The sequence below is a fragment of the Carica papaya genome, chromosome 2 (genome assembly GCF_054855325.1).
Source record: "Carica papaya isolate Zhongbai chromosome 2, ASM5485532v1, whole genome shotgun sequence".
Lineage (NCBI taxonomy): Eukaryota > Viridiplantae > Streptophyta > Magnoliopsida > Brassicales > Caricaceae > Carica > Carica papaya.
In genome coordinates this window covers 9012464-9032596 of record NC_142310.1, presented here as the reverse complement: position 1 = coordinate 9032596, position 20133 = coordinate 9012464, and the positions used below count along the sequence as shown (strand labels likewise).

Genomic DNA, 20133 nt, shown 5'->3' with positions numbered 1-20133 from the left:
TGTGGGATTTTTTCGTTTACTTCTCCTACGTGTTTACATATATGTATAAGAGATAGTTTCAAAATAAATTTATAGTACATGTGTATTTTCCAAAACACACATAGATGCAAAAACTAGTTAGAAAAAACACACACAACTGTAGTATAGAGAGAGAGAGAGAGAGATGAAGTTAGAGGTGGTGCACGGCAAGGAGACCCAAAAAGGCAGATTCGATGTGGAGAAAACTGCCCGGTGGCATGCCTAGGGCGGATTAGTTGGAGGTGGATGGTTGTGTAGAGGGAGTCGGAGGAGAAGGTGAGTATTAGTAAAAATTAAAATTATTTTATAAAATTTAAATATTATAAACACATTACATTAATTATAAATAATTTTAAAATATACTATTTATATAACACGCGGAGACAGGAATAAATCAATAAACATAATAACATAATTGTAAAGTTATCATATTTGTTTTGAATCTTCATTTAAGTACTGTTAGTTGTTTTGGTACGTGTGTGCGTGTGTATATATTTTTTCGTTCAAAGTGTATTAGGAGAGTATTAATAGCTTTGGCAATGAGATTGATGTTTGGAAAAGAATGTTGAGAAATATGTAACAAGAGGTTCCCCTGGTCTTGTAAATGGGAAGAGCCCACCCTTTTTTATTTTTATTATATACCAAATTTATGACTTGTGTGTCTTGGGATCATCTTCTGCTTTTATTTTTTTATTTTAGTTTCTCATCTCCTTGCCTCTGCCCCCTGCTTTGGACCTCTTTTAGATTGATTTATAAGGGTAATTATTAATTAAAATGTGAGATCAAAAATAAACTAGTAATAAGTTTAAGGCACTGATGAAAAGGATTATATAAACTAAACTAAACAGACCCACCCACATCCCCCACTCATTTCAAGTCAATATATATATATATTTACATTATGCGTGCTCTTTACTTCATTTTTCTTCTTTCTTTATGGTAAATCAATTTTGAAAAAGGACTGATAGTGAAATTCGTTAATTAATTATTTTAGATTATGTTTTAATTAATTAATTATTATTTTAACAAATCTGCTTAAGATTTTCCTTGTTTATTATGTACATGGCAGTGGCACCCCGTTTCTCTGATACAAAGAGGAAACAACGAGCTCCCCCTTGTCGGAAAGTATAATATAAATCAATTTAATTAATTAATTAAATTAATGCGCGTGGGTCCCACTTCTTGCCTTTCCCTAAATAACAGCCTACCGTACTGTTTGCAGTTGACGGCGATTTTTCTAACTTATCTCCTTTTCTATTCCTTCTATCTCTCATTCTTTTCAGTGTTTTTCTATGGGGCTCTCTGTTGACAGGACAATGCTCCACAGCAAAAAGGTTCAAAAACTACGCGTTCTCCCCATCACAAAACCCTAGCTACCTCACTTTCTTCCTCTCGTTCTCAACCCACGCACACTCTCTCTCTCTCTCTCTCTCTCCGCCTTTCTGAATCCGTACTCGCTCTCTGCCGTTTAGATCGTTGTTCCAGTCATGGACAACAGGGAGAGACCCGATCCAGGATCCAAGTACACCGCCGATTCCAGCTGGGGACTCGGGCTAACGGATTCCGACTCAGTCGACTACTTCATCGACTGCAGAGAGAGCACCATACTCGGCGAATTCGGTTGGAATCTGCACTTCGATGAGGAGAGCCGGTTCGCTGACCTTGACCGGATTGCAGTCGGCAGCAGATCCGATTCGGCGGCAAATCTCCATAGCAGCTTGTCGGAGAGTACTTGTGGCGATGGACCCTTGCTGCGGAGTTCTAGTAATGTCCCCTCTGATCCGAGCGGGTCTTGTTCTACCCCAGTTGCTGCCCTTGCTGACGTGTCTACCTCAAATCCTTCGGTATCTTCCAGCTCCAGCGAGGATCCGCCCGAGAAATCGACGGGCTCCGGCGGGAAACCGCCCGAGATACCGTGAGTGCTTTTCCGAAAAATGAGAAGAAAGAAATTTGGATTATGATATGGACTGAGTCGTAATTAAGAGCAAAACTACATGCTATTTTAATTTTTGTAGTATCTAACCCCAAAAGAAATTAAAAATCAATGCCTCTTTATTTTCTTTTGCAGCGCAGACAGTGCTGGTCGGTGTCCGTACGATCGCAGACACTAAACAGTACTGTCAAAACTTTCTGCTCATGCAAATTAGAAATGTTTTTGGGTGGTTTTGTAATATAAGAAAAAACGTAGGTTCAACGAAGAGAATTCAAAGAATTTGAGGGGTTGTTTTCTTCTATTGCAAAGAAGCCCTTAAACACCGCCGCTATTGCGGCGGTAATATTGTGCCTCCTTTTCTGAGCTCTTAAAATGTTCTTCCTGTCTATAATCTCCGGCTTTCTTTTCTTTTTTTTTTTTTTTTTTTTACAAGTGCCAGATTTTCGTAAGTATAGAATTGAAAAAGCGAAAAATTTAGCGTAATAAAGAACCCCTTTGTTCCTTCACAAACCGCTTTTGAGCATCTCTCCGGATACTGATCACTTTGGAGATATTCTTTTCTTTTGATTTTATTTATGACCCATTTGTTGAAAAGGTAGTTTGTGTATGATCTTCATTCACTGCATACATTAATGAATTTTCCTTATTATATGATGGTAGGATCGAACTCGATATATTTCTGCAAGTTGCATTTACGTATCTTTCATGTTATACATTCTGTTGTATATACATGAGGGCCAACGTTCAATTTAGTGCTCTAGTTAACTTAAATAGAAAAATAGTGATAGTTTGTCATGATATATATGTATGTAATTAATTATTATAATACAACGAGCAACTACGACTTCTCCATTTCTTTTCTCTATTTGGCTTTTAGAGGAGATATTTTTATGATGGCTTTTCAATTTGACAAAAGGGTCTCCTCAGTTTCCTTTGAAGATGAATGAAATGACGTTAACTAGGTGAGCATTTGCAACATCTTATGCAATTATATAGAGTTCTCGAGCATTTATTATTAGTAAATACAATGACATTCATATTTCAAGGTGCTAAATTCGAGAATCACAGCTTTTCTTCTTCCCTTTTTAGATTTCTCAGAATATTTCCAGTGCCCAATTGGCTTGATATAAACTGGCTGGCAGATTAATTGGTCAATCCACGCAGCTTTTGGACCTTCAAACTACTTTCTGTGACCCTTAACCAGCTTTGTACCTTTCTGTTCGTTGTCATTAATTATTGGCACCGAAGTCTAATGCGGTGCTTTGCAATTTTGGCCTCATCGTTAGTTTACATTGCTTTTTTGAGCAAATTTCACTTCCTTGAGAAGAAATTTTACAATTAACTTTATAGTTAGATGTGTAGGTGATCTTTCCATTTTCTCAAAAGATGAATCTTATCTGGAAGCACTATCTAGTTTCTATTAGTTCTCTTTATTACATATAGTTTTGGAACATCAAGAAGTTCTTTAAATTTTTAGGTTGTTTTCATCTTTCATTTTGATGATTAATTGTTTTTGACAAATTTTAATTTGTAGGAATAAAGTCAGGAAGAAGGGACAAAAGCGAGTCCGGCAACCTCGTTTTGCATTTATGACTAAGAGTGAGGTGGATCACTTAGAGGATGGCTACCGATGGCGGAAATACGGACAAAAGGCTGTTAAAAATAGTCCATTCCCTAGGTCTGTTGCAAGTAATCTTTATAAAAATATTTAAGCAATCTAAACCTGTTGCCCACTTTTAAATTATTTAAAATTATGTTTGCAACATATAAAGAGTATTTTTGGAATTTATTTAGGAATATAGCCTTAAATTTAACTAGAGAGGGCGAAAAGATATTATCAGAAGATGATCAGGATAATTTTCTATGAAATTTAAGTGAATTAAAACAAAACATTAATCTGTTGAAAAACCTTCAGATTTGTTGTTTATTTCATTTACTTGCTTGAAGAGGTTTCAGTATTAAGTCTAACTTACTATCTTTGCTCTTTATTCTGGGAAGTGGTATGAACCAAATCCATTTATGCCCAAAGTTAATTGGGTAGGAATAGTGGTATCATTTGTTGTGAAACCATGCACGTTTAATCTGGAGTTAGGGAACTATTAAAATCAATTTATGTGTTGATATGCAAGCGTCCTCGGGTGGTATTGCCTTCAAAGACGTACTTATCATCTAAGTACTCTAGTCTATCTATTAAATTCTCTACCAGTTACTGCTATTTAAACTGATTTAGAAGCACGATTTAGCGGAGTAAATGTTTTTTTAAAGTAAATAATGCACAGTTTATTTACAGATATCAATCGTAATACCATATAAATAATTTATAAATAGTTGTTGGTTGGTGAAGTAAATGTCGAGGATGATAAATATATATATAAATGTTTTATACCCAGTTCGTGAAAGGATATATATTTTGTAAGAATATATTGGAAGCTGAAAACTTTCAATTAACATCTGTAATCTACCCACAAAATATCTTCAATGTCAATTTCCTTGTTATATGTACAGAAAAGGCGATTAAATGATTTGGTATATGAAGGCCAAGACTGAGGATTATATTTTTTTATATATGAGGAAACTATATATGCAGGTCTAACCCAATCTCTGTTGCAGGAGCTACTATCGCTGCACAAATAGCAAATGCAGTGTGAAGAAAAGGGTGGAACGCTCCTCTGAAGATCCAACAATCGTAATAACTACATACGAAGGCCAACACTGTCATCATACCGCCGGATTCCCTCGCAGTGGTATCATTACCCATGAGGCTAGCTATGCCGGAAGGCTAATGCCCGCAATTTCCCAATTTTGTTATCCCGGAATTCAATTGTCTCGGGACGCTCCACCTACTCAAAACTTGTCACGGTTGCACAGATTAGCTGGTGAAGCAGGAGAACCCCATATGCACTCGGAAACTTTCCCGCAGTTTCCAATTGATGAGGGGTTGCTAGGAGATATTGTGCCACCTGGGATGCGAAACATTTGACAAACAAATTATGAGGTACAGTTTCTCTTTACTTCAATTTATCCGGAGGAAATGAGAAAATATTTATACTTTGTCTACCCATAGACAAAGTGGCCATTAACTGAACTAGACCTGATCTATTTCTACTTAATTTCTTTTCATTTTATCTGACAACCTTTCCTAGGCTAAACTTTTAGAAAGCGTAAAAAATTTTCTTTAAAATCACGTTTGGGTCTTTGGCAAATGAAATAGGAAAAACACATGCACTTGGATTGCTCGGCCATCAAATACTAGACTGACTTGGATCGAGCACACTTGCCTAGCTTCAAGCGTGCTGTACAGATATATAACCTCTAGGGCGCATGCAGTATTGATAGTTACCTAGTAATCTACTAGTTTGGTTCTGTTGCTGCTGGGTAGAGATGATGAGGTAATTATTTAACCTTTCTTGACTGATATAATAATTTTAGCCTACGAGTGTGTTTGGACCCACTGCGATTGTTCCAAATTCTTACCAGGCCTTCCACGGTTACAAAACCACCATGAAATACGTTTGAAATGTGTCTCGAGTGAACGGATATATGTACAATCATGTGCATAAGACCATGGATTTCAACCCATTTACGGATATGGTAGGCCAATGTCTTCTTTTGTGATTTATACTGCGTACTTGTTTCCATGGTGGCGTCATTACCAATGCACATATAGTTCTCATTGGCTGTGAACTTATCCGCTCTAGTGATATAGCTTGGGTACTAACTTATCTTTAGCTTTCCCCATTTAAATGAGACCTAGCGATCAACTTCTCCTCAAAAAGCTTTTCTACACAGTGATTTGATAGGCAGTGAAAGAGACTTGGAAGAACCGCCAGAATGATCTCTCTCATCACCGTTTTAAGAGGTTGATCCCCTTCATAACAAAATTATGTGTCGTACCAACCTCTATTATTTTCCTAATTTCAATTAATTTAGGTAGTTATATATAATTAATTATTTTAAAAGTCCCATCCTGAGTTTAAAAAATGGAACAGATTAGGTTCGTCTAGGCTGTGTGCATATCTATGAGAATCATTGGTTTCACATATTGGTGCCTTACCCTTCATTTATTTTGAGTGGACAATTTGCCTTTCCAAAGCTTCAGTCTTTATCAAATGGATTCCTGGATTTCTATGGTTCGTGTTGCTTAATATGACTTCTACCATCATATGGAAAATTTTAAAATAAATAATTAGTACCGTAGCAGAAGAATTCGGTGGTTTATAATTTAATAATTAGTATTAAATTCAATCACTTAAATATTTATTAAATCTAAAAATGGAAAGAACACTGAGAATTAGAAATTCCGAACTAATGGAGTCCATTCATGTGTTCACTTTTGAACCGTAAGAAAGAAACAATTAGGGATTTCAGGGAACCCAAGAGACTACTTTTTGATAGAGCTTTCACATTACACTAGGAAACACTACTTTGATATTGGTGAAGTAACTATTCATATTGCCCTCAAGTGCACTAAGAAGATTTGGTAATTCCAAGAAAAGGGAGGAAAATCATTGAGTCAATATATACTTTAGACAATAGAGCAATAGCTGTGCCGATCCATATATGTGAAGAGGTGCTAATGAACTTTACCACTCTCCACTATTTGTCAGTTCTAAGATTCTGGGTTTTATTCTTTGTTAGAACAAATACAGCCAATATTTTGTCTAAAAAAAAAAAGAGAAGAAAACAAAACAAAAATCGAAAAACAAACCAGCAAGTGCATGAATTGTGTGCCACCCCACGAGAAAGAATCTCTAAAAAGTAAGTCTTATATATAGAACATAACGCAGCCCGCCCTGGAATCAAATCACATATATCTCTGATGTGCAATCCAACTGTCTATATGCCTTTGGCTTTTGGTTTAGGTTCCTCGTTGTTATTTTCTTTTTCTTGTTTTTTTTCCTTCGGTGTACTTTAATTTGTGGATACTTTCTTGATCCCTCCCTAGTACTATTCATGCTAATTCTTGTCCTAAATTTGGTCTTGATTGTTTTCTCAAGGTCAGTATGTTACAGGTGATGCAGTCGATTATCAGATTGAAGCGAAAGCACTTGTTACTTAATTTAAAGGGCCGTACATCTGATGATCAGAAGGCAGAGAGCGATTTTCAAGCCGGAAATGCCATCTCCTTGATATTTACTGCAACTCATGATCATATTCATATATATGTATACCAGGTACTGCTCACATGAGCATACTCCCCCATGAATTGCTATATACACTCTCCAGCTACATTATATACACATATGTAATATTCATTACTTACCCGAATACTGGACATATAGCTTTCTTTCTAAGCATAGTATTATTTAAGTGTTATAGTAAATATTTTAGGCTTAATTTAGCGTATTGAAAATTAGGTTCATGTATGATGCATGTAAATAACCATTATTTTTTAATCAATTCCTCTTGTCAATTTTCATTGACAATTACTTTTGAGTAAGTGCGAGAAAAGAAGAGGATTTTGACTAGCAAAAGATCTAGTCCACTGCTTTTTGGTTGTTGGGGGGTCTCCCTGAATCTCATCACCCTTCTTCATGGTTTTGTACTTGACTGTGAAGTGCGCTCATCAGACAATTACTTATAAAAAAGAAAAGCACTTCATTGTGTGTTGGACCACTTGGTTGCTTCAGTTGCGTGGTTTTCAAAGTTGCTCCAGAGTTAGGCGGTCAGCCGACATTTCTTTTTTCTTTCTTTCTTTTTATTTTTTTACTGGCATCTTTTCACCTCTTTTATAACCACTTCTGATCCTTGAGGCAGTGGCACAGTCACACTTTTCTTTTCTGATTTTTTTTTTTTTTTTCCTTTTTGCCTTCTTTTACCTTAGGGTTTTGTTGTGAATCTGACATGCATTTTTGTTCTTATTATTAACGTAGAACAGGGCGCATTAAGATATAACTGGTGGCTTTTATTAGTTTCACTAGCCTTGAAAGATACGTAAATTATCTAGGATACAATTTGAGGGTCATCATTGCAAGGTTGCATGAATATGTAGCACCGACTTGCAGGCAGCTGGTAAAAAAAGAAAGAAAGAAAGCATGCAATTTTAACTGCTTTTCTGATCAGATTTAAAATTTTAGTCCTGGAAAAGGGAAACAATAGAAAAGAAAAAGGATAAAAACTGAACCCTGTTGAGGACACATGAGAATCACGTAGAGAACACACAGTATCTTTCTGAAGTTATTGTGCAAAGATTTATCTGTCGATGTTTGATCCACGAACAGGCTTTTAGTAGCTAGTCCTTAATTTGGTTCTACTACCAACTCTAATTTGGGAAGCAACGGTCAAAGGAATCTAGCTAATAATTCAGGAGCATAATGATGATATACATCTCATGTTTAAAGTTGCCTTCATCTTCACCTTGACTCAAATAATTGAAATATGCGATGATGAGTTACTAAAATTTACTGCATATACCTACTTTGTTGATAAACTATTGGTGTGTTTTAACTCATATTAAAATAAATACTTGGATGCGTGCATAACCCTATTCATTAGGTAAACATAACAAATTATTTGACTTGTCAAATCTATCTTACTCGTTTGTTATATAAATACGTCCACTACACAGTACAATTACTTGTTTCATAAGAGTTATAGGTTTGAATTTGGTTTAGAGATTAAGAAGAATAAATCAATTTTGATATTACCTAGAAGCTTATATTTATCCATGTCGTACACACTGCATAATCTTCCATCTTTTGTTGTTTGAGCACATGGATGGTCTTTGAATCAGAAACAAATAGGAAATTGAGTGATTAACACGTTATATATTTTTGAATCCATTTTTATTTTTATTTTAATTTTCGTTTTAAATTAGATATATACATGTATATAAATAGGAGTGTAATTCATCGTATTTAACTTCTTTCCCATTAATAAATATAGTTAACTATCATAAAACCATAAAAACTCATATGAACATGATGATTCTTTTGCATGTCATAACACTCAACACGTCTTAATTCAATAATTTTTTTTTACTAATATTAAATATTCCTGGAAAAGATGCTGAAGAGATAAAAAATATTTCATTGAAGAGAAAAGAAAAAGAAGGCAGGAGAAGGGATACTAATGGCGGGCGTGAACGAAATGATTCCCTCTCCTTTTCCACTTGTGGTGTAGGTCATCAATGACCGTACACGTGTCCTAAATCAAATCTCCCACTACAACACCAGTGTGTCTCTGGACATATAAAGCTCCGCGTTATTCGCCGCTTTTCTCGGGCATCGATAACATTTGTCCCCAATCCTCCCTCGCCCATCTTTTTAACGTTTTCGTTTGGACCATTCCTCGGTGGCAGTTGGGCAGTTAGGTAGAATCAGTTACATGTCATTCCGCCAAAGTTTCAATTCAATGCGGTCCACCACACCCAAATTTATGTGGACTCTTCCTTGCTCGTTAATAACAACACCAAACAAAATGCTCTGTGTTGTGATAATAAATAAAGGAAATGGTATATTTTAAAATTAGAAAAATATATTCAACTTTAATTAAAAGTTAATATTTATTGCCAACAATGATAGTCCGATATATATATATATTTTTATAAGAGATTAAATAAAATTTTGGAAGATTTTAGCGGAAAATAAAGAATACTCAATCTGATGGCTTTACTTTTATCTTATTTGAAATAAGTTATATGTGTCACAAAACTAAAAAAATCTAAAAACTTAATAAAACCCAACATAACACTATAATAAAACTTAAGGATAGCTAGCGTCACACTTGTCTAATCAATGAATTAACTTGGTTCAAACTAAATATCTTAGAGTTAGGCCTTGGTGTATATCAAATGACATCAAAGGCTATCGATTTCTTCTTTTAGAAAGGTAACTCTTATGTTGAAATGAGTTTAAACAAATTTACGTATAATCAATAGTCATATAAAATTAACTAGCATTTTGTGTGATATTTTCATATTAAGTGTAACATAATTGTAAAGTGGTCCTTTTTTTTTTTTTTTTAAGTAGGATCATTTCATAAATTTCAATTTTTTATAATAAAATTACAATAACTTAATTGCATCTTTTCAAAGAATATTATAACTCTTATACATGATATATGGAGATGGATGTCAAAATAACTTACCATATGAGTAGCAATACTCCCATTCTCATATATCCAATAAGAAACTTTAATAATACTCTCATTATCATCTATCCAATAAGAAACTTTGACTAGTTAAAGGATCTCTAAGAGCTATGTGCTTCTATAGAGGTTTGTTTATCGGTGTTTACAAATTTTTTCTTTTTATATATTATTATTAGGAAGAACTTATAAGTTATTTAGTATTTTAGTATTGAGTGGTAAGGAACTATATAATAACATGTTTGTAAACTGTCATGTTACTCAAATTTTCTGAATCAAAACACAATGATGGATTATAATTAGCAATTTTTAGTTAAGATTAGTGAACTATTAGTTTAAGTATTTGCTTCCTCAACAACAACCAACCTTTAAACGAAGTTACTTGCAAAAATATATATATATTGTTACATGCCTTAATACTGATAGATATATTATACTTGTGGAGGAGTAAAGCCATCCATGAAAATTTACACATCAATCCTCAATAAGGTGTTTAAATTATTAAAGAAAACTCCAAGAGAGTTATAAGAATTTTTTTTTTTCTCTTAGATAGAAAAAGCAAAATGTTTGAAGCTGAAAAATAACATCCAAAATAAATTTCTTACTATGAAACCATTATATATTTCAAAATATTTATTTACAGTTATTTATGAAGATCATAAAATGATTCCCAATAAAAGCTATTGCAAAAAAAAAAAAAATCCTCTCATTGCAAAGTTGCAAGTTATTGATGACATTGTTATGTTTTCAGCCTAAAAAATTATTTTTGATCAAATTTATAGTGATTAACAATTAATAGTTGACTTTCTTAATAAATAAAATTGTTGGTGCTAACTAGTGTATTCAAGTGGTAGAAACATTAAAAAACATCTCATGAACTTAGCCTGTAAATGAATATACACTGAGTCAGTCTACTAATAGCAAAACAGGTAATGAACTACTCATTTAAAGAAAATTACTTCTAACGTATTAGATAAGATTTTTACATGTCTCTAAATAATTAATGTTTTTAGATAAGCAATATTATAATATACATTTGAATAAGAAGAAAACTGTGATAATTAGTATCCAAATTATATTATGACATATAGTAATTAATCAATAACAACTAAACAAATTCAAATCAATTTAATAATAGAAAGTTGTTTATATTTCTTTTTTTTTTTGGAGACTTTTATATATTTTATATAGAATTAAAACATCAATATTTGTTAGGAAGGCAAACAAGATTTAGAAAATGAAGGTTCAAATATCTTTCAATAAATCTAAAAATAATTTTTTTTTTATTTTTTCCAAATTCATGTTTTTTCTTTACTATCATTTTTCAAATGTTGTTTTTATTTTCAACAACTATATATATATATTGTAGACAGTCCTCTAATAATAATTTTTTTTTTTTTGTTTTTTTTTTAAAAAAAGGGAACATGGATAAACACAAAGGCTGGGCCTACAGCCCATGAAGCCATCTAAGTGGTCAGTGAATTGAACAATCACATCAAGCAAGTGGTTGAGGGGGTGGGGGCCCAAAATCCTTTCTTCTCATAAACTGAATATTCAATATCCGAAAAAGGTGATGCTGACTTCTCTGGCCCCATGCATCATTACCGAACATAGTAAACCCTATTACTTATTTTCTTTATGGAAAAAAAATACATGTAGTTTAGATATTTTAATATGTTGTTATTATTTTAATTTTAAAAAATTTAACTTTTATTCGTAAAGACAATAAGTTCGCTGAAACTTAATTCAGTTTTATCACTATATTATTACCAACAGATTATTGAGATAAGTTTATAGTTCTATTAAATTAAATATTATAAATTAGTCACTGATAATTTATAATACGTTTGTACAGTGACTAATTTTATATTTTTAGTGAAATTTAAAATTATAATTTTCAAATATAATACAAAAATATTAACCACTAAATCAACATGTTGTTGGTGACTTTATTATCTATTTATGTTGATATAGTTGTTTCTCGTACATTTCTATTTTTTCTAAAAACCATTTATTTATTTCATTTTTATTTTAAAGGGTTATAAATCAACTTATAGTTTCATGATTTTAGTAAAAAGTTTGGATTCTGAAGAATCCTAAATGGACTATTGACAAGGTATGTAATATAAACTCTCAAATAATTTAGAATGTCTGTTATAAATAATAAACATGTAGACATAAACGAAGTATAATCACTTTATATTTATATATTAAATTACAACAAGACTAAGATTAAAATGAAATTTTTGTTGATTAGATATAATAAAAAAAAAAAAGCTAAGTTCGTCTATGATTACTTTTGCAAGCCCTCTTGCTTGGATAGATAGTAATAATATAAGTGTCAAACCGATTATAAAAAAATTCTTTTTACTATAACTAATTTAGTTATAAAAAAAGTACGAAATGTTTATAACAATTAACATTATGTAGAGGACATTGCAACAATAATATTATAATTATTATCAGTGTAATAACATAACATTATGTAAATAAATAATTTTGTAATCAATAATAAAAAAATATTTTGGCCTTATTAAGAGTCTAATAACAATTTTACCTTATTGAGAGTGCGTTTAATTTATTAGGTGTCTAAAATCTTATTGCATCTATTTTCGTTAACATATTACATGATTTTTCGTATATTTTTTGAATATATCTATCACGTCTCAATACTCGATATGAGGCGCAATTCTTGTTCTTACTATTTTCTTACAGTGGGCTCATAAAATATATACATGCATAGATAAAAAATATAATATAACTTATCGTCCCATGTGATATGTATAGTAACTATATATATAAAACATGATGTCAAAATTTACAGTGTAAGAGAATAAAATAAAACTTCTTAAATATACACAAAATATACAAAAACAAAAACTCTTTTACAAGTTCTACTTGTCTGGTACCGGTACTGACTCTTCATTCTCCTCTAAAAAATATCAGGGTAAAATTTAATAAACTTCATCAACTCAATAAGTATTCTCATTCTTTCAACCCGGATAAAATTTCATGCAAAACACATAGTAAGAAACAAAAGTAATAAAAATATTCTAGTGCAAAATTTATTTTCTTATTTTTAGTATTTCATATGTCTCTGATCGATCTTTTGAATTCTCTCAAATATCATATACAAATATCAAACATATATTCTCATACTCTCGAAAGTCATAAATGTACTCGAATATCAATCGTCATTTTTAAATATAATCACATATACAAAAGATCACAGATACACTCGAAATGTCATTTTTATAGTTTCATAACGTGATACCATTTATGTCATCATCGAAAAAATGAGAAACGAATCCCCCCATCGCATGAATAGCAAACATATAAAAATCACACAATTACCATAGTAGGTACGTTTATTAGGTGATCTACACTCACATATACCTATCAATATCTGAATTAGGTTTCATACTTTATCCATGTGCAGGTTCACCATACTCTGCTAAATTTCAGCCACACACACATACTCTTCTCTTCTAAAATTCTAAATTTATTTAAATGATCATTTCATAACCTCAATTTTTTTATCTTTTTATTTTATTTATTTTCTCTTTTTCAATTTTTTCTTAATTGAGAATTTTCATTTTTAATTTCATATTTTATCAGTTAAAATAACTCTCAGTCCATTGGGTCTGCTTTCTACTTTCGCCTCCCCATAGAGTTCAAATTGTTTAGGTTTACTGATCATGGTTTAGATTATATTTTTTATCAAAAATTGGATCAATGTCGGTTCAAATTTTAAAATTAATAATTTAATAAAATAAAAGTACTTTTCAAAATTCAAATCCAGTTGAGATTTAGAAATACTTACACTCCTACGCGTCTTTCCAAATCCGCCTGAATATCCAAATTTTTTTGTACTCACGACATAAATTAATTAAAATACTTCGAAATGTTAAAAATTAATTTAATCAAATTATAGGTTCCAATGGAATACTCGAAATTATCGAGATCCGTACCAAAAAATAGTTCGACTTTCTATTCAACGAATTGAATTTTCGTTTTTCGAAAAAGACTTTTCAGTTTTTCCGACGGCAAATCAGATTTTCATTTTTTGAGAAAGACTTTTCAACTTTTCGAACGGCGAATCAGAACCCCAAAAGGCGATTCTAGTCTCCATTCCCGCAGAAGACCCTTCAGCTTCCACGGTGGGTTAGTTTTTCCCATTCTCAAGGAAACCTTCTCGGTTTTCACATAGGTGGGTGGCCCGGCCGAGCTCATGGAGCCAGCCACCAAAATATGAAAACATAATAATTTTATCTTCGGTGTGAGCGATTCAACCTTGGCTTGGCTACCAGTGGTCTTCTCTCGATCACCCCGCGACTCTCTAGCTCCTAAACCTGCATACACACACATATGAACACCTGTTTGGTTAAAAACACAAACCGAAAGAAGAAAAAGAACGCACCTAGCTCGGGTGCGGTGCTTGAAAAATCTGGACAGCCTCAGTCTTCATCGTCACACGACTTCTCGGGCCATTTCTTCTTCCTCATTCTTCCTTTCGGCTCGATTTACACCGTTCTTCCACCTCTGCCTTTCTCTTCTTCCATTTTATTCCCTTGCGGTGACCGTTCTAGGCTCCCCCTTCTCTTTCCCGCTCAGCTACTCTTCTCTTCTCTTCCTTTTTTTTTTCTCCTTCCCCTTCTTCTTTTCCGACCTCCTTTTTCCTTTCCTCTCCTTTTTTCTTCTCTCTTGGCTTCCCTGCACGACTCCCTCTTCTTCCTTGCATCCCTGATTGCTCCTCTATCTTTTCCCTCTCTCTTTTTTGGCTACTCTTCAAAATGGAGAGAAATCCTAAATTTTTTTTTAATACTCATTCACCCCGATCGTTAAATCTCGCTAGCTTGATTTGGGTCGTCCGTTCTCCCTTAAATCTCAGCTATTTGATCTTCTCAGACGATTCGATCAAGACTGTCCATTTCCTATTTCTTTTTATCCCAATTCACTTCCACTTATTTATATTTTTATCCATCTTTTTTCTTATTTGTTTTTATTTAATTTCTAATTCTAATTTTATTTTTTATTTACATTTCTTTTTTTTTTCTTTAGGTGGATATTACAATATCAATGATATATTAAAAAAAATGAAATTAAATCTACTGCACATTTTTTTGGTAACAAAGTTTGCTTGTTGTTACATTGATGATGAAAAAAAGAAAAAGAAAAGGAAAAAATGATTTTGGGTTTAGAAAGTTGGAATCATACTTTTTTTTTTTATTATTTTTTTTTGGGTTCTTATAGAGTGAAGCTGATTTTGGGTCTACCAAAAAAAAAAAAAAAGATATTTACTGAAAGGCCCATCATGAAATTGGGCAATTTACACATTCTCTACTAAGAAATCCAATTCATGTATTAGAAGCCCAAATTTCAATGGGTTCTTCTTTACATAAACAAAAAAATTACGTTGTATGCTTGATAAATTATATAACCAATATGACATGTAAAATTTATTATTATAAATTATATATTAAAAAACAATAATAAAAAATGTATTAAAGTTATATTGAATTGGCTAAGATATATATATATAGTGTCAAACCAATTTATTCAATATCTTTTTTAATATTTAATTCTCAATCTAACTATTACAATATGCCATTTCGGTTCAAAAAATATTTTAGAATAAAAAAGTAACTAAAACCAATTTTTTTTTTTTTTTGGTTCTATCAAGGAAAAAAATTATTTTTAAATAATAAAATAAGAAAAAAAGAAACTAAATACATAATGCTTATAAATTTGTAATTTAAATTGAAAAAAATGAAAAACACCAAAAACTTTGAAAATACATTCAAGAAACCTTAAGAGAGAAAAAAATAAGTAATGAAATTAGCAAATGGTGGAAATCATATTCTAGAAAATACCATGTATTCATCAAGATAAATGGGAACAATTTTGTTTATACGAAAGATTAATTTGATTTTTTTTTTTTGATTTTGTTGTAAATTGTTCGATAAAAAATTATATCATACTTTTATTTTAACATGAGAGTCGAAAAATAAATTGAAGTAAATATAACAACAGTAGATTCGTCCAAACTCTCTCGGACCCTCAGCTTGTCTTTGGCAAAGACATAATCGCACCAATTTGCATGGTCGATTTCGGGGCTGGTTAACGCTCCGAAAGGGGAAGAAGATGGGGGAGGGAGATATTTGAAGAGTAAAGGATTAAGACATGCAGCTGCGATATCTTCATCAATGGACAGCCCTGTGCCCCCAGACTCATGTGATCTGAATGGCTTGGTTTGTCAAATTAATTACGTCAATTAACAAAATGATTAGCACCAATAATATAAATGTAAATAGATGGGGTCGAGACTCGGAGTTTACTTTTGCGGGGAACCCATGGAAAAAAAGACGCTTAATAAATAAGTCATAAAAAAAATTGGCAATAAATTATTTAAAATGTAACCCAAATTAGAATGAAATTTATATATATATATATATAACTAAAATTAACTATCTAAATAAATACGAATGGTTAAATTGAATAGATATATCATTTTAATTTTAATTTTAAAATTAAATCCATAAAATTATTATTCGCGTTTAGTTCTATATAATATAATTAAATTTTTTTGGATTGAAAAATGAACGTAAGGCAGTTGGTGGCCAACATGACCATTGAGTTGAATCCCTTAATATAACAACAATTAAATTGTTTGATTTTGGAAGTTTTGTTTTATATTTTATAAAATTAATATTAATAAGGGAAAATAATAAATAAATAAATAAATAAAAAAGGATGAATTAAGTACCCATAAAAACACTGATGTTATTAATTAGATGTGGAAACATTAATCACCACTTACAAATAGAGAGATACTAAGCTCTACCTGGTCAATGATTTGGGTTTTCTAATCATATATTTTATAACTTAAATATTAATTTTAAAATTGAGAGAATTATCTTCTTAACAGAAAGATCTTCTAAGGGGATTTTTTTTTTTTATAATTAATATATTGCAGGGTGGGTAATGTTTGAATGAGTTATCACATTATTTTTGTTTTATTTAATTTTGAGAAATTAATTAATTATGGTTAAAAATGAAAGAATTAAAATGTTAAAGAAGAAAGTTTTTTGTTAAGAATAAAGCACGAGAATAGGGGACGTGTTGATTGTTTGGGAGCGAATGCAAGTAACGGTTGAAGATTCTGACTCTTCTTCACTTGTATGAGCTTGCAAGCAAGACAAAGTTAAGGCATTGTTTGGAACTATTCCTCACACCTTGGCATTTTCCCATACCCACATATCCTCGCCGTCCAATCCAACATCCTTCCAATCCTGACCCTACAATCCATCACCGTATGCTTCTCATTTCACTCCACGTGCTGCCAATCTTTTCTTCCCTTTTTAATCTTTTGCTTCCATGCATGGAAGTCTCCTCCAACTACAACACAAAACAAGTCTCGGAAGAGAGAGAAGAGTGAGTGAGAGAGAGAGAGAGTTTTTGCTTTGATTGCTCCTATTAGCCCTCCTCATCGCCATCATTGGCCACCCATTTCTCCAGATTTCTTGATTTTCTTTCCAAACACATTAATTTCCTTTTTAATTTTCTCGGAGGGTCTGTTTGGTTTTGTAATACTCGGAAATGGGATTTATTGAGAGTCTGTCTTTCTTTTGCTTGTGGGTCGGATCTTGTACTTAGTAGAACAACTGTCACATCTCTCTGCACTTGATCATCACCAGTGAGAAAAAGCAGGAAACTTCGTGATCTGTTTTCTCTCTCGATCTGGATTCGATTTTCATGCTCCTCTGTTTTCTCCCATCTGGGTCTCCCTCTTTGTCTCACACAGATATGCAGCATTCTTCTTGATTTCAGGTAGGAGAAATGAGTTCATGCTGATCTTCTTTCGCTCTTTCTTGAATTTCTTTTTAACTAAGCAGATCAATCCATGGACAAGAATCAAGAAAGGAAGTTCATCTGTAAGTTCTGCAACAAGAGGTACCCTTGCGGTAAGTCATTGGGCGGACACATAAGGACCCATATGAATTTGAATTCCGCTGATGCACAAGCCCATGAATTCAAGCTCAGCAAAACCAAGATTCATCCAATCGACAACAATGGAAGCAGCAGTAGCAAGGCAGATTCGGGGCCTGAAGCTGCTTCGCAATCTGGATATGGCCTGAGAGAGAATCCCAAGAAAACCCGGAGGTTTGCAGATTCAAGAAACCCTTCTGTGCAACAACACCAACTGCTCTGCAGAGAATGTGGTAAAGGGTTCCAATCACTGAAAGCTCTTTGTGGCCACATGGCTTCTCATTCTGAAAGAGACAAGGTGAGCAATCACAGGTTTGAGGATCAACCATTGACTGATGAGAAGCAGAAGCTTGTAATGGATAGCCAATCTGATACTGAAACATCAACTCCTAGCAGAAGAAGGAGATCTAAGAGAATGAGGTATTATAATAACAACAATAATAATAATAATAGAAGCACTGATGTTAACTACTCTAATTCGGTTTCCGTCGCAAATGGGTCATCTTCGGTTTCTGAGATTGAGCAAGAACAAGAGGAGGTTGCCATGTGTTTGATGATGCTTTCAAGGGATTCTAGTTTCCGGAAAGGGTTGAATTCAATTGCCGAGTCTTCGGATAACAATTCTGTGGTTTTAGAGGCTAAATCATCGTCTATTGATTTGAGAATCACTATAAAGACTGGCTTGAGCTGTACCTCCAATGCCGAAAAGTTTTTAGGGATGAAAAAAGGAAGAGACGGCAAGAAATTGAAATCAGCCGAGAATGGATTCTCTTCTCCTGACAATTCAGATTCTGGGTATTTTAGAAATGGACCCAAAAAAGTAGAATCCGATGTTTCTGTTGATGGGTGTTTGAGGAATGCTGAATTTAGATCTGGGTTTGAGGATTTGAAAGGAAAATCTGGGAAAAATATGAGCAAATTCAAGTCGATGACTGATTTTGGGAACGATCGAGCAGATAGAGGTGCATCGACAAAGTACGCTTTGAGGAAGAGTACTAAAAAGTCCGATTCTTGGTTGGAAAATTGTGAAAAGAGAAATATAACTTCTAACAAGACTAGTGAGTACTGGGAGTCAATGTACGAGTGTGGTGAAAATAGCTTGGAGAATGATCCAACAATGGCTGAACATGCCAATATCACAGAGTCTTACGGGGGGAAGAACCCAGATCATGATCAGAAATTGTCTGGCAATGGCAGTAAAAAAATGGGGAAAAAGAAAAGCAAGGGGCACGAGTGCCCATTCTGCTTCAGGGTTTTCAAGTCAGGCCAAGCTTTAGGTGGCCATAAGAGGTCCCATTTTGTTGGAGGTCACGAGGACAACAACATTAACAACAATACAGTGGTGATCAAGCAGGACTTGCCTGATCAGATGCCTACACTTATCGATCTTAATCTTCCAGCTCCTATAGATGAAGAAGAAGAAGAAGAAGAAGCAATTGGGTCATGATGGGTTTGTGCCATATGATCTTGCAATGCCACCAGAAGCAGAAGGGTTTTCTCGGTGGGCTTCTTCTCTGATTGAGAAATTTTGGGGCATGTTGGTGAATAATCTCAATTGGGTTTCAATTTAGATTTTCAGATGAAGAAATCTTCCTTGTGTTTGCTCAATCAACTCCCGTGGGCAATCATTTTTTTTTTTTTTTGTTTTTCTTCTTTTCCAGTCTCATTTCTTTTATGTTTAGTGTTCTCTGCATTTAGGAGAAAAGAATTCAATTCTTCCATTGTAGTGAAGTTTTCAATTGAATTCTTGCTAATGCTACATTTGATATTTCATCTTCGGACTACTGTCGTTTACTTTTGGGGTATTAGATGGTGATGAAAGCCAGTGGGTAACTTTTTAAAGTTGTTTTTTTGATCTTCTTCAAAATCAAAGGGTTTGTAATGAAACTTTTATGCAAACCCTTTCGTGTAAGTCATCGAATTTTGTCCTCATCGCATGTTCACTAAAAGGAATCATGGACGGCCTTCATTGTTTTCTTCTTTTCTTTTTCGGGTGGGGGATTAAAGAAGAACAATAAAATAAAATAAAAAATTCAAGAATAAAGTAAAAATTTTAATTGAGTGGCAAAGAAGTTTCCCATATATTACAAAGACTAATCAGTAAA

General features: G+C 33.0%; 2 protein-coding genes across 10 annotated transcripts; both read left to right on the top strand.

The window, feature by feature from the left end:
* The first annotated feature begins 1250 nt into the window (after window positions 1–1250).
* WRKY57 (WRKY DNA-binding protein 57) lies at window positions 1251–7380 on the top strand. 9 transcript variants are annotated; one of them, XR_015816942.1, is made up of 6 exons: window positions 1251–1933; window positions 3486–3629; window positions 4562–4946; window positions 5163–5340; window positions 5429–5542; window positions 6964–7380. XR_015816942.1 is itself a non-coding variant. In XM_022054866.2 (4 exons), exons 1-3 carry the CDS (start codon window positions 1506–1508, stop codon window positions 4929–4931), a joined length of 942 nt encoding a protein of 313 aa, XP_021910558.2. In that variant the 5' UTR covers window positions 1252–1505; the 3' UTR covers window positions 4932–4946; window positions 6964–7380. The 9 variants fall into 9 exon arrangements, 4 of the variants coding, with proteins under 4 accessions (XP_088069326.1, XP_021910558.2, XP_021910557.2 ...); XR_015816940.1 differs by having other exon boundaries at window positions 6949–7380; XR_015816943.1 differs by lacking the exon at window positions 5429–5542.
* A 9772-nt stretch (window positions 7381–17152) lies between these two features.
* On the top strand, window positions 17153–19805 carry LOC110823926 (uncharacterized). Its single transcript, XM_088213199.1, has 2 exons — window positions 17153–17869; window positions 17935–19805. The coding sequence occupies exon 2, from the start codon at window positions 17943–17945 to the stop codon at window positions 19473–19475; it is 1533 nt and encodes a 510-aa protein (XP_088069325.1). The 5' UTR covers window positions 17153–17869; window positions 17935–17942; the 3' UTR covers window positions 19476–19805.
* The last annotated feature ends 328 nt before the right edge of the window (window positions 19806–20133 follow it).

What these genes read in the sequence shown, in the direction of transcription:
- WRKY57 (XM_022054866.2), top strand. Translation starts at nt 1,506, where the DNA reads ATGGACAACAGGGAGAGACCCGATCCAGGATCCAAGTACACCGCCGAT. An exon ending in GGGAAACCGCCCGAGATACC is followed by an intron (nt 1,934 to 3,485) that starts GTGAGTGCTTTT and finishes TTTAATTTGTAG; the next exon opens with GAATAAAGTCAGGAAGAAGG. An exon ending in AAAAATAGTCCATTCCCTAG is followed by an intron (nt 3,630 to 4,561) that starts GTCTGTTGCAAG and finishes TCTCTGTTGCAG; the next exon opens with GAGCTACTATCGCTGCACAA.
- LOC110823926 (XM_088213199.1), top strand. Translation starts at nt 17,943, where the DNA reads ATGGACAAGAATCAAGAAAGGAAGTTCATCTGTAAGTTCTGCAACAAG.